General features: G+C 59.4%; 1 protein-coding gene across 1 annotated transcript in view; it reads right to left on the minus strand.

Moving 5' to 3' along the window:
• Positions 1-9,958: 9,958 nt before the first annotated feature.
• Positions 9,959-15,710, minus strand: part of RBM19 (RNA binding motif protein 19) — a 100,094-nt gene continuing 94,342 nt past the window's right edge. The window contains exon 25 of the mRNA XM_028527880.2: positions 9,959-10,325. Coding sequence (XP_028383681.1) covers positions 10,314-10,325 — 12 coding nt within the window. The 3' untranslated portion in view covers positions 9,959-10,313. The remainder of the gene's footprint in view (positions 10,326-15,710) is intronic.

The raw sequence follows: 15,710 nt of genomic DNA on the forward strand, positions 1-15,710 counted from the left end.
ATAAAACACTTACTGCTTTAAGCGACTGGGGTGATTTGTTCCGCAGCATTATTTTAGCCGTAGCTGACTGATGCAGGGTCCCCGTGACTTTTGTATCAAATCCAGCCACACCTCCCCTCATCTTTCCCTCCCATGCGCGCTCCCCTCACTCACTTTGCTCCAGCTGCATCTGCCTTCTTGTTTCCCTTGTGAGAGTCTTGCTCTTTCCTACGTCATGGTCCTCCCAGCCATTCCGTCTTGCACATGGTCGTAGGCTTGCAATCAACATTTGTGGAATGAACAAATGAATGAATGAATCAATGAACAGACACAACCCCTCCTGGCACATAGGGGGCTGACCCCCCAGTGGAGGAGGCGATGTTACCAAATCGCAAACACTCCACGCCAGAAGGAAAAAGACGGTCATGGCTGGGAGATGCAGGCTCTTCCCTGAGGCAATGACGTGTGAGCTGAGAGCGGAAGGATAAATAGGCACTGATGAGGTGGAGAGGGCATGGAAGAGCATTTCAGGCAGAGGGAACAGCAGGTGCTAAGACCCTGAGACAGGAGGGAGCATGATAAGCTGGAGGGAGTAAAGAAAAGCCAGAGTAGGGGATTTTTATTTTTATTTTTTTTTAAAGCCACAAGAGGCCTTTGAAGCACAACGGGAGGGTCAGCCCTTCCTCTGCTGTGTATGCCCACACTCTTCCTCCTTGGACAACAAGGGGACTCGAATTTGGAGTAGGCAGAGATCTTAACTTTTAGCCAAACACCCTCGAAGCTCCTCCCAGGATCCGTAAGACCTGGTTTCTTCCATCTGGGCTCACGTCTTCCAAACGAGGCCGCCAGAAGCCCACACTGCAGCTAGTAAGCACAGGAGTTCCCATTTATGGGGCTCTTAGGAAGTGCTTGTGCTAAGCATTTTACACTTCTCTCTCAGACCTCAGGACTTCCCGGGCCCGTAAAAGAAACTAGCACCGTAGCAGCTCATTTCTCTTACAGTCTGAGTGGCGATGAGCTTTTATCTCGAAAGCGGTTCTATCTGGTTTTAATGGATGCCTGAAGCAGAAAAGATCGTCTTGATTGATTACTAATGCCTGCCTGGGTACAGAAACGGAGGGTTCATAACGCCTGCTACATATTTGCCATCCCGCTTGAGAAAGCTCGGTGGTGGTTCTTCGAAGACCCCAACTCAGTCTTGAAGGTCAACTCCAAGCTGACTGGCCAGGGGCAGACTTCCCACCAGGGGAACCCTCCAAGGACAAGCTGCTGAGGGCCCAGCATGGAAGTGGGGCGTGGGGGAGGGCGTCACAGAGGCTGGGACTCGGAAGAGCAGGTCTAGGGGAGGTCACAGGAGACGTCCGATCTGGCCCCCAGGCGATGGACCGGGGAACTGATTCCTCATTGGACTTGCCGGCTGTAGCCAGACCGAGCTCTGGTCTGGGTGGGTTCCTCACGCCACGGCTCTGCCGTTCAGCCAGGGCAGCAACACTAACTATAGAGAGATGGGGTTCCGTGGCCAAATCTGGCCTCCGGCTTGTTTCTGTAAATAAAGGTGAGGAGGGCCCAGAGACGCCCTTTGTTACATGCTGTTCCTGCCCGTCTGTCTGCAAAACTGACGATGTTCACCATCTACCTTTTAGAGAAAGAGCTTGCCTGCCCGGCGTCAGACGGACCGAGGATGCTGATGCGCCTTTGGTCTGCAAACGCTGCACAAGACTGGCCCGTGGGCCAGAGGCCGCGGGCTCCTCCCAGTCTTCGCTTCTCAACGCCGTCACTCAGGGGCCGGAGAATCCCAAACTGTGCCTCTGGGGAGCGGCTGTTCTCACGATGGGGAGGAGGGGAGACCCTCACTGTACTAGGCGGGTCCCACAGAGCAATTCCAGTCTTCCCAGCCGCCCAGTGAGGCGTCGAGACCCACTCCCTGCGGATGGGGAAACTGAGGCCCGTGGAAGGCAAATGGCTTGCCCAGGGCCACGCAGTGAGACCTGGGACTCAAACCAGTTTGTCAGACGGTCGTTTTGTGTTTTTCTACATTGTGCCTCACTGGGCTTTTACGGGATTTGGTTTTTTTTTTGGAGAGAAATGAGACTCGAGGCGTTACTCATTGTTAACACGGGCGACTGTAGGTAGCGCCCTTGTAATGTTCTGTTGTTTCTCTTATTACAGTTGTGTGACTACACCATGCCAGAAGCATGATACACAATTGTCCCCTGTCCTGACAACAGCCCTCCGAGACAGGTCGTGCTGTTCTCCCCAGTTTACAGATGGGAAAACTGAGGCCCAGCCGGGGGTGGCGTTGCCCACCCCCCACCCCAGCCTGCAGGCTGCAGCTGCCTTTGGTGAACACAGTGCCAGCAGCTCGCATGTTCCAGAATACTCCCATGTGTTATCATCTCCTGTCTGCGGGAGGGGTGCAGGTGGGGAGTGGAGGAGGAGTTCTCAGTGGGGAAACTGAGGCCCGAGGCGGGACTTGAGCCTTTCCAGCTGGGGCGGCTGGGTTCGCCTCCCTCCCTCCCTCTGCCGCCTTCCTCTCTTTCTGGCCCCTGATCAGAGCCCCAAGCCCCCCTGTCCCCGCTCAGCCCGCCCCCCAGGGTCGGCTCCGCGCCCCCCTGCACCCCCACCCCCCAGCCCCGAGAGCCGGGGAGGACAGTGATGGATTTGGGCCAGCCTTCATTTTCATTCCTGGGCCTCGCGTCTCCGCAGCTCTCCCTCCCTCTCCGCGTCTCCTGCAGACGGATGACAAGCGAGAATGTCTGTGACCCAGAGAAATTATCTTCCCTTCTCTTTCACGGCATAATTTTCTGCCCTCTCGTCTGGACAAGCCTGGGTGATTTTTAGCTACAAAAAGAGGGGGGAAATTATCATTCAGGAAAAAAATAGGAGGCGGCTCCCAGTGCTCCGACAGACAGGCTGGGTGCCGGGTGAAAATGAGATTCTCCTGCCTCCAGAGCGCCAGGGGATGTCGTGGGGGGGGGGCGTTCACACTCGTGGGGTGACTGTGGGCACCCCCAGGGGCAGGCCCATGGCTCCGGGGGGTTCCAGTGGCTTGTGGCACCTGCGGTTTTTTTCCAGGGGGACCCGAGTGCCCACCCACATGTGGGTGCACGCCTGGAGGACTTCAGGGGATGATGACGGCATGGTCACCGGTCACCTGTGAGTGCCCAGCATCACCTGGCAATGCTGCCTCTCAGTGCCCAGGACTGAGCTGGGCACCCATCCCCCCAGCTTTCTGGAAGTTTCTCTCCCCAGCACACCACACACACATACACCCGCGCACTCGAGCGCGCACGCACACACACACACACTCACGGCCTGCTCTGCAGGGAGGCGAGATAAGCATTACTGACTTTTTAAAAAATCCTGTTTTATGTGTCTGAGCTAAAATTTCAAACAATCACAAGAAAAGGTTTAGCCAAGGAAGTTCCATCTGTTTTCTCAGCCTTCTAAGTAACCACCGTTAAGGGTTTGGTGTCTGTTCTTCCAGGCTTTTCCATGCAAACACTGTGATGGTAGAAATGCACACCCGGACCGCCCCCCCCCCCACCGCCCCCAAGGAGCCACAGGAATCACTGAGCTCTGCACCCAGCACTGCCGCTGGCTGTGTGGCCTTAGGCAAGTTATCTAACCTCTCTGAACCCATTTCCTCATCTTTAAAAGCTATTGATTGTGGCCCTGGCTGGCGTAGCTCAGTGGATTGAGCGCAGGCTGCGAACCAGTGTTGCAGGTTTGATTCCCAGCCAGGGTACATGCCTGGGTTGCAGGCTATGACCTCCAGCAACCACACATTGATGTTTCTCTCTCTCTCTCTCTCTCCCCCTCCCTTCCCTCTCTAAAAATAAATAAAATCTTAAAAAAAAAGCTATTGATTGTCTATTATGGAGAACATTAAATGAATGAGTAAACATGCTTAACCAGTGCCATGGATATGGGAAGTGTTCAGGAAACATCATCTACTTTTCTAAAGAGTCATCCAGCCCTGTGCTGTGGAGCCCCGTGACCCCAGTGGGCTATCTCCGGTGGGGGGTTGGGGTACACGCTCCCCCCACCCAGCACTTTAATCAGCTAGTTCCCCTTGTTTCACGTATTGTGAGTTATTTGGAGAAATAGATCCCCCTGCTTGACACCACACACACACACACACACACACACACCCTCAGTTGTAAAGCCACCGGCATGGACATCTGAGTGCAGGTGGGGTTGCCAGGCTCGGCCGGTCTGACCCTGGCTGTGCTGTGTGAACTTGGACGCGTGACTTTGCCTCCCTGGGTCCCAGGCTCCCCTTCTGGAACGCGGGGAGAAGAGCAGCATCGAGGGTTCTCGCGAGGAGTAACTCAGAGAACACGTGTCAGCCTGGTTGTGTCCGGCATGACGCAAACACTCCCCCCAAGGAGAAGGTGTCACTGTTAACATCATCAGCTCTGGAGGTGACTTTGCACGGGAGGGATTAGAGGGGCCCGAGTTCTAGTCCAGGGCCCAGAAGCAACTGTGGGCTGTTCGGGGCAACTCCCCTGGTCTGTATCCTTCACCGCTTGCGGTCCCTCCCCTCCCCCAACCGGTGGCTGTTACTTTGAAGTCAGCGGTGGGCCTCCAGGGACGGTTGAAGCCCCCGAAATTATGCGCACACACACCCCTGTGCATCCACTAAAAATGGTTGTCTTTCCTGGCAAAGACCCTTAGCTTTCATCCGATACTCGGGGCGGTCGTTAAGCCAAGAGAGTTGGGGGGTTCAGAGGCTGCGCATGGGCTCTCTGCCTCCCGCGAGGCCCTGCTTCTCTCCCACAGGGCGGCCGGGGCTTGCACCCTCTCAGGCAGCGACCTGGGGTTGCCAGGGTGCCGGACGCCCTCCAAGGGGCATGCGGGGCCCTCCCCGCTCCACCCGGCATCTTTGTGCGACCAGATTTTCTTCACACACCGCAATCCAGAAGCATCGCGTTGGACTGAATGCAGACGGAGGTTTGGGCGGCCGGGGGTTTCCCGTGAAGCTGGGTGTTACAGAAGTTTGCAAAGATGTCAAACCACGCCCACTCCTCTCACTCCATTTCTTATGGTTTTTGGATACTATTGGCTTGCCACAGAATATGTGACTATGTTACTGAGTTTATTATTAGCATTTTAAAGTGAATTAAATATTTTTAAGCATCTCAGTTTTCATGTCTAAACAACAAATATCAATAGATAGCTTTCGGAGGTCCTCACTAGTTCAGGAGTGTATGGGGTTCCTGAGACTCAGAGGTTTGAGAACGGTCCCTCTGTGGAAACGTGCGTGGCGGTGACAGAAGGCGCTGGGCGTGTCTCTCGCCTGGGCACAACGCAGAGAGCGCCTCCCAGCGCATTCTCACCTGTGCGAACGCCGTGGAACCACCACCCGGGGCCAGGGAGGGGACGCTGGGAGCCCACGGGCAGGCCACCTCGAGTCCCTCCTCGAGTCGCTGCCCCGTCCCCAGGGGTGACCGCCGTTCCGACTCCCGTCACCATCCCTTCACTTTACCCCTTCTTGAACTTCGGACCAGCGGAGTCCCGCGCGATTTCGCTCAGTGAGCGCGCTCAGCTGGCAGAGCGTCTCCCTCGCTCTGTGCACGGCGGCCGCTTCCTTTCCGCCGCCCCCCGGCTGACCGCTGGGCGAGAAGCCACCGTCGCCGACCCAGCCCACTGCCCACAGACACCTGGGTGGGCGGCTTCCGGCCGTCAGCTCTTGCAAACCCAGCTGCTCTGCGCATTCTCACACGGACCTTCTGGTGTCTACGGTCTTACGTTACCCCTTTCCGCTCTCCTCTCACGCCACAAATCCCATTTTTCATGGCGAATGTGTCAATACAAATACTTTCTGCGGGTCAGAAAAGGGAAGCGTGAGAACCGAGTGGCTGCCTCTCGGAAGCTGGAGACGGGAGCAGCTTGCTGCGGCCCAGAGCGGAAAAGGGAACCGACTCCCGGCCACGTGGGGGCTCTGCACGTCCCCCGGCTTCTCCCTCGCAAGTCTGCGTTTTCAGCGACACCGAAGTCTTGAGGCGCCTCCTCCAGACTACTGTATTCTGACACGGACAACGGTTTGATCTCCAGCATTCAGGCTGAGTCTGGGGTTTTCTCGGCGTGGGCTGGTCACGTCCTGGTTGAGAGACAGCTGTCAGTACTTCCGGCGGGAGAACGTGGCAGCGAGAACACTGCTGAGTCTAAGTGCTTGTAGCTACCGTGCCATCCCTCTTCTAGGTCAATAACCCTTTGGGCTTAGGTGATTCAGCACCCGGGACGGTATGGACCCAGTAGGTCTTCACCAAGTGGTTGTTGAGTGAATGTCAACACGCCGCAGGCTCCGGCAGAGCGCTGCCGCATCGGTGCCCTCCTCTGGGGCGCGGTGGTTTCTCAAGGTCCTTCTCGGGGAACCTCGAGCTCAGCGGGGACTAACTTGAGGGGGGCAGGATCGGCACTGCCCTGCTGCTGGCGTCTTGGAGCCGGGACCCCCACATTCCCCCGTCCCCTGGGATGCCTGCTCTCGACCACGCACGTTCGTGAAGCCTCCACTCCAGGCAACCCAGCGCCGGCAGCGGTCATGCGATTTCTATTTCGGTGCAGACCTCCGCTCCACGAGCATTTACGTGGGCCTCCGGACAGAACACACACCACCAAGTTAGTGTTCTTTTTCCCTTTGGCTCTCACTGGGCAGGTAGTTTGTCCGTGTTTATAATCTTTCTTTCCTCTTTCACACACTTATTGTCACGATGTGCCTCAAACCCTGGAAATCCAGGGCTAGCGCGGGGGCCTCTTCAGAGCTTACGAATGTGTCCTTTTCTCCGTCACCTTTGGCCCTTCTCCCACCTCGGCCCGACAGACAACACAAATAAGCCCCGGAAAGCAGTCTTTCTCACACAGTGGAGCCCGCCCACCGAACTTGCTTTTAGGTGCGATGAGGACCCTGTCTGTCTCGACTCACTTCCCCTTAACCCTTTCCAGTAAACACGGAACTTGACGCAGAAATTTTTCAAGTGAACAGCAGGTTCATTTCACCATCAAAGAAGACCCTTCCACACCCAGTGCTCCATTTGAGGATCGCCAGGCTGCTGCTTTTGAACTCAGACTCACCTGTATCATTCTTCACCTCTCCCCAGCCCCGATTCCTTACTGCCTGTACCAGCCCAGGAATGCTTTTGACAAATAACAATAAAACCAACTAACTGTATCTTCAATAAATGGGGGCCGTTCTTTTCATACAATGAAAAGGCCGCAGATGGGTGGCTGGCATTAAGTGGCTCATCTGTCTTTGTGATTCTTGGGTTTTCCCTCTAGACTGCAAAATGGCTGCTGCAGCTCCAGACGTCACATCCAAGTTAAAGGCAAAAGGAAAGGAGGAAGGAAGAGTGCCTGCAATTTTTCTTTCTTTTTAAAATCATGAAAACAGAAGCTTTCCTGGAAAGCTCCTAGCAAGTTTTTGTGGAGGTCTGATGGCTAGCTGTGCCTCAGACGCCTCCAGCTGGCAGGTGGGCAGGAAAGCAACAAGAAGGAAGCACAGGTGAAGGAGAATGGAAACAACTGGTTATCCCACAGCATCTGCCACACCCTCTCTCCACCCCACCTCCCCCACTTCACTGCTGCATCACCCGTGTCTTTCCTGTCGATTGGCGAGCCCCCCACAGCTGCTTCTGTGGGATGAAACACCCCTGGAGTCCCTTCCTCACATCGCCCCTGGGTTCCAGGAACCCCACCCCCTGTACGTCCTCAAGCACAACGCCTCCCTGCTTCCTTTGAACTTGTCTGTCTGCCCGAGACGCTGCCCGCCCACTGCGATTTTTGGCATGCACTAGTGGCTGATTTTTCAGTCTTCAAGTCTTGGCTTAAATGTCACTTCCTCCAAGCAGTCTTTCTGGACCACTCCACTGCTTTCTGCAGCCATCATCCCTATTTGAAATTATACATTTATTTGTCCCTGGGTTAGTGTCTCTTTTCCCATGAGACCGAAGGAGGTAAACCTTTCTGTCCTAGCTACGTGTCCCCGTGCCAAGGGCGGTGCCAGGCCGTCAACAAGTATTTGTTGAATGAATGAATGAATATGAGAAAAGAGGAGGGAAAAAAGTGCTCCTAGTCTCAGAACTGGTGGCAGATATTGTCAAGTAGGGACTACAGCGCAAACTAGCCCAGAACGTTCCATGGTTCTAACAGCACTCTCGTTAGGAGAAAAATGCTTGTGTGTCCATGCACACAAACACACACACACAATCCAAAATGAAACAAAACCAGAAGAAAAAAGCCGGGGAACTTTGAGGCATAGTGAAAATGAAGACACATGCCTGCTCCCTAGCTGCCTTTTTGCACCATTTCTCAGTTCTAAGGACCACGGGGCTGGGGAGAGCGGCAGCAGCAGCGGACAGATAACAGAATTAATCATTCTTGGTTCTCTTGTGCGTTTATTTCCACGTGGGCCCCAGCGCTGCTAGCGTGTGCGTGCGGGGGCCTGGCTGTCACGCACAGACAACGCACATGCGCACCTTTGTTTGGAAAAGGCTCCGCCTGAAAACCGCCCAGCCCGGCTGGAGGGGTCTCGGTACACGCGAGGCTACTGGCCCATGAAGGCCGCCGTGGTTGCCCCTTCTTCGCCCCGGCAGGCTCCCGCCTTGATGTTCCTCCTTCTAAAAGGTCATTCCCATGCAAAGGTCATGTCTACTAAACTTGAACCCTCCAAGGCCAGCCGTGAATCGTATCTTTGCCACCCCGGTGCCTAGTACCTCCTGGGTGCTTATTAAATGCTTGCCGCCTTCCTGCCTGAACCCCATCATCTCCCGACCTTTCAGAGGATGCCGGACCTCCCGTGTGGAGCTTATTCAACCCATTCTTGCCTGAGGAGCCCCACACCCCATTCGAAGCTCTTCCCAGCACAGGGCCTGTGGCCCTGGCCCTCAGTGCCCAGCCCCGAGCCCGGTCCGCGGCCCAGGCAGGGTCCTTCGGAGGAGTCACAGCGGGGGAGGCACTCGGAACGCTGAGTGCAAAGTCCCTGCCCCTGGGAACTCGGAGCCACGTCAGCTGTTGCTTTGTGTCCAGGGGGGTTAGAAAGCAGCTTAAGGATGCCTGCCTCCACCCCCACTGCCTCTGGGATATTCTGGATTTGAAGAACAGCAGTTTCATGTGAAGGGAGACCCGAGGATCAAGTGCGTGGAGAGAGAAGCAGGAATCAGTGCGGTCAGAGGCCTCGTCCAGAGTCCTGTGGGTGGAGCCCCAGACCACTGTTCATCTCCTTCCTCCCCGGACAACCACAGCGGCCTGGACACGCCCCCCAGCGGCCCGGGCACGCCCCTCGCCGTGTGCAACGCCCCGCCCCGCCCCTTCTCCGAAGGCTGGGTTCTATCCATCAGCAGTTTGCTTCTCTGGGGCCGCCCTCCACCAGATCCCGCTCTGGCCCCAGCTTCTGAGGGTGTCCGGGGACAGTGGGCTCCAGCATTCGGCACCCACCGCCTCCTCTGCAGAGCAGCAGAGCCGGCCTCCCTGCCTGTCCGGGTGACCCCGGGTGAAGCCTGGGGGACGTGGGTGTGGCCAGGCAGCAAATGCTGCAAACCTCGGTAGCGTCTCCCTTCTCAAGGCACCGGGGCCGCGACTGGCGCCCACGGAGGAGGCCCGGGCCGTCTCCCGCCCGCAGTGCCGCTATCAGAACCGCACGAGGGAGCCTGAATGGAGAGGAGCTGGAGAGACGGCGGCCCCTCCCCGCCACCGCGGTTTCCAGGCGACACGGCTGTCGCGGTCGCTGTCATACAAACCCTCTCCCTGTACGACGGCAGGTCCCAGGGGGAGAAGGGGCGAAGCGGAATATTTTATCGGCCGTGTACATATGTAACCAGAAACGGGGCTGAAAAGCGAAACCTCGCTTCCCTGAATAGGGGGACGGGGGCGGGGCGGAGGGGGCTGGCGGAGGTCACCGGCGAGCGCACGGCTGTGACCGCGGGTTCTCGCCCCGGGTTGTCGGTGAGGAGGGCGCCCCGCAGGGGGCTGCTGTGGGGACAGAGTTTAAAAGGCACCTTGTTTCTGTATTTAGAAATAAGAATCCGATATACATATGAAAGCTGAGGGGAAAAATAAGTCCTTGAAAACCACGCACAAACGTGAGCCAGGTTTCTCGGTCCCCAGCCCCTCCTCACTGCTGGTTTGCAGACGGGACTTGCTCCCACGGCGGGCTGAAGTCCCGGGTTCCTCCTGCAGCACGAGCGGGTCCTAGTGGCGCTTGGACGGGGGGAGCCCGGCTTCCCCCTTGGGGTCTGAAGGGGCAGGAGGTTGTCCAGGCACAGGGCATGGAAGGTACAGGCTCGTAGGCTGTTCCGCCAAAGGCAGCCCTCTCTCCCCGGCCCTGGTGAGCAGCGTTATCCAACGATCTACAAGGAACGAGGTAAACAGAATAGCACCGTGGTGAAACCCTCGCTTTGCCTGAGGTTCAGTGCGAAAGTAACCCACCCCACACATAGCCACTGGCCTCTCACTCGCTCAGGTGTGCTGTGAAGGCGGCTGGTGTCCCGGCCCCGCAGGGGCTGCTGCGCTAGCTGGGGGAGCCTGGGGGCGGGGGTGGGGGGGGGGAGCAGGTGGACCCGCAAGCTGTCTTCCCGGTGACCGTCTCCGGGCAGGTTTCCAAAGAACACAGCGCGGGAGGGGAGGCGCAGCTGCGGAGACCCCACACCCTCCAGCTGCTCCGCCCAGGTGTTCAGGGCGGGGCTTCTGCCACAGGCCCAGTCAAAAGTTTGAGATGATTCAAGTTAAGCAAAGAGGGATGGAGAGAGAAAGAGAGCGAAGAGGAAAAGAGAGAGAGAGAGCGAGACGAGAAACGAGAAAAGCAAGAACCCATCTGGGCCATGCATCACATTGAAATTGCCCCGCATTAAAAATTCACCAGCCAGTGAATTTTCAAGGGATTTGTAGTAATTAGATGACAAAATGCTGGCAAATCTCAGGCTTGCCAAAGATGTTACTCAGGGGTCAAAGACTCGACACTTTCGGCTGGGTAATTTGTAAGTGTCAATCACTCGCAGCCATCAGAGAGAAGGCGGGAGCGAACGGCTGCATTCTAACGAAGTCCAGGCGCAGGCGTCCGCCCGCCGTCTGCCGGCAAACCCCAGGACCCCGCCGCTCCACTCCGGCACGGGGAGCGGCGGGGCCTGCCTGGGGCTCCGCTCCGTGTGGGCCAACCCAGGTCCCCCGCTTCTTGGCTCGCTGACAGCCGCCGTCCCTCCTTCGTGGAGCAGAGAGTTTCCTGGGGCTGACCACCAGTGCGAGGCGCAATGGGGCGTTCACGCGGAGGGCTGATCTCCTGGCCTCGACACCTGCCCTGGGCCTCCATCTTCTCACCTGTGACGTCAGGGTGAGACTCACCTGTGACATCAGGGTGAGACTCACCTGTGACGTCAGGGTGAGGCTCACCTGGCAGGTCTGTCCTGACCCCAGGACGGAGAACCCACTCTCTAACTTCCTAACAGATTCCTGCACTTGTTACCCACAGGCCTTTGCCCCAGACGCCGCTCTGGGCTCCGAGGACTCAGCAGTGACCAAGGTAGCACACCTGCCCTCGTGGAACATTCTAGTCGGGGGAGGGAGGAGGAAGGAACAATAAACAAATAAGCAGAAAGCATGTCAGAAGGTGGCAAGTGCTAAGAAGAAAATGAGAATCAGCTTTGAAGACGATGGCATCCACACCTGGGCAGAGTCTCGTGAAAGCAAGGGGAAGGGCGGACTCAACAGAGGGACCCGCAGGCAAAGTCCTGAGGGTCGGCGTGGAGGATTCCCAGAACGGTCACGAGTCCGGAGGTTGTGGGACGAAGGCGACGATACGGTGGGTCTTGGCCCAGAGGCTGGACTCGGCACAGCCCCCTCTGGATGACCCCTGGTCAGATCTGCTCCCCAGGTCCTGCCGGGGGCCTGGCCACCCTGGGCGAGAGGACCTCATTAGGGCTGCTTATGCTGACTGGAAGCAAGCCGAGGAGGACGGGGGATGCTGTCTGGCGCTGCCTGGAGCCCAAGCAGGAGATGGGTTCCCGTGGGACGGGTGTGTGCAGAGGGGGGGGGACCTTTCTCCTCACTGCCCCCACCACCGGGGTTATTTCCCGGAACGGGCACCGGCTTTGGAGGCAGACAGACCCCTGGAGCCTGGCTCTGCGTCTGTGAGCTGTGTAGCCCTGGGCGGGCGAGCTGGCACACCTCCGAGCCTCAGCTGCTGCATCTGGGAGATGGGCGGAGGAGCCCTCTCACACGGCTGCGGACAGGCTTTGTTAATAACGATCAGGCTCGGGAGGTTCTCAGCGGGCCCATTTCTGACTCGAACACAGCAGCTGATGCACGAGGCAGGACCCGGCTCCAGCTGGCCCCTTGAGTATCCCACACGGAAGAATCCTGTGGCTAAACCACACTTTAGGGAGATGAACCTCCCCGGGTTTAGCAGCAAGCCCGTTTTAAAAGATAAGAAGCCGGACCGGGGTCCCTTTGTACAGTCTGCTGCAAAGCGGCCTCTCTGTGCTGGAAGCATTACCGTAGTTGGGGACTGCTCCGGCTGGGCCGGGGGAGGGGCCCGGGCTGGCCTCCGTAAGTCACCTGCTCCCTGGGGCGCTTCCCGGGTACCGCACGTTTGCTGTGGGTGGGAGCAGCGCCCAGCCTTGGGTGCATTTACTCCCTCGCCCGCCTCCTTCCTCGGGGCTGGGCCTCCGTCCCAGCCAGCCTCCGCCGCAGGTTTAACGCGGCTGTGAAACTGCTCAAGGGGAAAATGAGAAACTACCCAGTGTCTCCCGGGAGGCGGCGGGCTGGGCCTCCCGAGCTCCGGTGGCCAAGCCTCCCTCACCACCCCCCGGGCGGGCAGAGGGGATGGGGGGTTCCTGGACGGACGGGAGGCAGAGGACAGAGGCAGGCGCCCACGGCACCCACTTGAGATGCAAATAAAAATCAGCAGCAGCTGCCAGTCGGCTCCCCCGTTCCCCAAGGCCCCCCCGTGAAGACCGCCTGCCTCTGCAGTTCGGGCCGGGGGGGGGGGGGGGGGAGGTCTGGAGCTGCCCCGGCATCTGCCGAGGAGTCGATGGGGCTGTGGGCAGTGACGCACAGGACAAAGACGGTCACCGTCACGGCCTGTTCACGGAGCACCTACTAGGTGCAGGCCCTGCGCTCCCTGGCTGGCCGGCTGCACCGCACCTTAGCTCGCCCTCACACACAAGGGCCTGGTGACACGGGCAGCGTGACTGCAGCGTCCTCAGCAGGTGGCCCGTCTCCTTGCTCTGTCTTCCAGCCCCTCCTCTCTGCCTGACGTGATGTCACACATGTCACGGGTGGGCACGGGCTTGTTTGTGACGGGGGCAGATGATGTCCTCACCCCCCTGGGCCCCGGAGGCTGTGCCTTGTAAACCGCCTGCGTGCTGCCGCCCCGCACCAGGGAACGTGTCAGCATGGACACGGCCCACACGCCCCGGCTGCCTCCGGACCAGCAGAGGGGCGGCTGTGCTGGGCACAGAGCCTCCCGCAGGCTCAGCTGCAGGCGACCGCAGAGCCACGCGTCCGGGCTCCCGTCCTCCTGCGCCCACGACCACGGACACCCTCCCCCCAACTGAGCTGGGAGCCTCTGCCGGGCTCCCGGGCAAAGTGCACCCCACCGCAGGGGTCTCGGTCTGCCTTCTTCCCCACGGACCCCAGGGCCCCGCCAGGGGGAGGAGGTTCTAGTACGTGCTCTGCTGTCCCGGGCCTCGGAGGGTGGACGGACGGGGGGGCTTGCATTGAAAGCCAGGACCTGGCAGGACCACCACGCCAGCCTCTGCTGAGCTGGGGGATTCTGGGAAGGCCTCTGAAGTCCAGTCCTGAGCCTCAGGCTCCTCAAATGCAAAATGCAGGGAAACAGCAGTGCCTGTGGGTCACGGGGCTAAGGGGAAGCCTCAGTAACTGGTCATTGAACTTGACTTTGTCATTGAATTCCGAGGGCCTAGAACTAGGCTCTCAGAGAAAGATGGCGTCATTAGGACTCAGCCCCGCCCTGTCTACCCGTCAAAGGTGCGCCTGGAGAGCTGGACAGGCTCTCCTGAGGCAGGCCCAGGGCCAAGGGCCGTCTCAGAGCCTCGCTGATGCCTCCTCTAGGGGCAGGGCTGCGTCTCCACGTGGCAAAGACGAAGGCAGAGGCAGACGGGGCGTGGCAGCGTGGGGGGGGCGGGGCGGTGTGGGGGCGGGAAGCACAGACCGCAGGCTGCTGGTTCTAACCCCCCGGGCGGTGTGACTGGGCTGGGCACCTGACCTCCCCGGGGTTCTGCTTTTTCGTGGGAGATGAGAATGGCGGTACTGGCACCCATCTCGAGAAGTGAGGAAGGGTTAGAGGGGTTACTCCACAGTGAGGAAGTGGTGACGATGGCGGATGAACCGAGGCCGGAATGGGGGAGGCCCAGGGGAGGAGGGCGGTGCCCTCACCTGGTGCCCGCGGTGTGCCTGGGGCTTCGTGTCCCCCAGGCGGGGCTGGGACACAGACGTGCTCGGTCTGGCCCGAGTCCCACAGCTTGGAGACCACCCCCTGCCCCCCGCTCAGTGAGCCCTCGGTGGGTGCTCCTGTCACCCCCATCTTACACAAAAGGACACCAAGGCCGGGTGACTTGTTCCAAAAGCCACAGGGCTCGTGGGGCACAGGGCTGGAACGTCAGCCTCGCAGCCCGGCTTGTCCCCACCCAGCGGCCCCTGCTTCAGGCACCCCGACCCCAGGGAGGACACACACTCGGCACCATGGGAGGTGCTCACAACGGGCCTGGCCTCCGCCCTTGACCTCAGGACCAGGCCTCCCTTGCTTGGTGACGAGGGTCTGCCCCAGGCAACCCATCTTTCCTGGGGTGTCTGGCTGGCCCCCACACGTGTGGTCAGAGGAACCCAGAGAGAGGGCGCAGGGTAGCCTAGAGCCCGCTCCCAGCCCCCCAGTCCCCCACCGCTGCCTGTGAGGGGACCCTGCTCCCCAGGCTGTCTGGCCACCCCTCAGGACCACTCTGCCATCTGCAGCTCAGCCATCGGCCTTTCCAATTCCGGTCACATCGTGCCCTCGCCTGCCCGCCGCGGCACACCACCGCTGCTCTCCGTCCCTGGACCCCGTTTGGGGTGAAAGCCTTGCTTATTCGTCAGTCAGGCTCCCACTCGCTGTGAATTACCGGGCCTGATTGATATTCACGAGCGGACGCGCCCGAAACCGCACTCCGCGGCCACGTGATTGACTCCCGCTTCGGGGAGGAGGCTGCCGGGAGGATGTGGAGCCCCGAGCAGCCCAGACGTGCCACGGGGCCCCCAGCCGGGTCACAGCCCCCCCGGGGCCGCCCCTGGCTGACAGTGGTCCTCCCTCAGTGGTGGTGGGGCCGGCAGGGCTTTCCAGGCTGGGTGGGTGATAGTCCCACCCCAGGTGCTGGGGCCAGCACTCCACGGGGCCTGGGCCTGCACCCGGCTCACCACCCGGTGCCTGGCACAGGCCGGCGGTCAGTGAAGCTCGGCCGGGCCCTGGGCTGGGCCTTGGCACCCGTAACCCACCCTCGGGGAGGGACGGTCCAGTCGCCGTCCTCAGAGGAAGCTGGTGCAGATCCGAACCTGTGCTTCTGCATGAAAGGGCAGAGCTCCCCCCTTCCCCCGCCCCCAAGAACTCGGGTTTCCAGAAAGTACCCTGCCTCGAGGGCCCAGTGGCTTTTGCTCCGGAAGCGGAGACCGCCACACAGGACGCAGGAGTGACTCAGTCAGCCCGGAGAACACCCTGAGCGTGCCCCCACCCCCGGCGGCCCCGAGAGCCG

The sequence above is a fragment of the Phyllostomus discolor genome, chromosome 13 (assembly GCF_004126475.2).
Source record: "Phyllostomus discolor isolate MPI-MPIP mPhyDis1 chromosome 13, mPhyDis1.pri.v3, whole genome shotgun sequence".
Taxonomy (NCBI): domain Eukaryota; kingdom Metazoa; phylum Chordata; class Mammalia; order Chiroptera; family Phyllostomidae; genus Phyllostomus; species Phyllostomus discolor.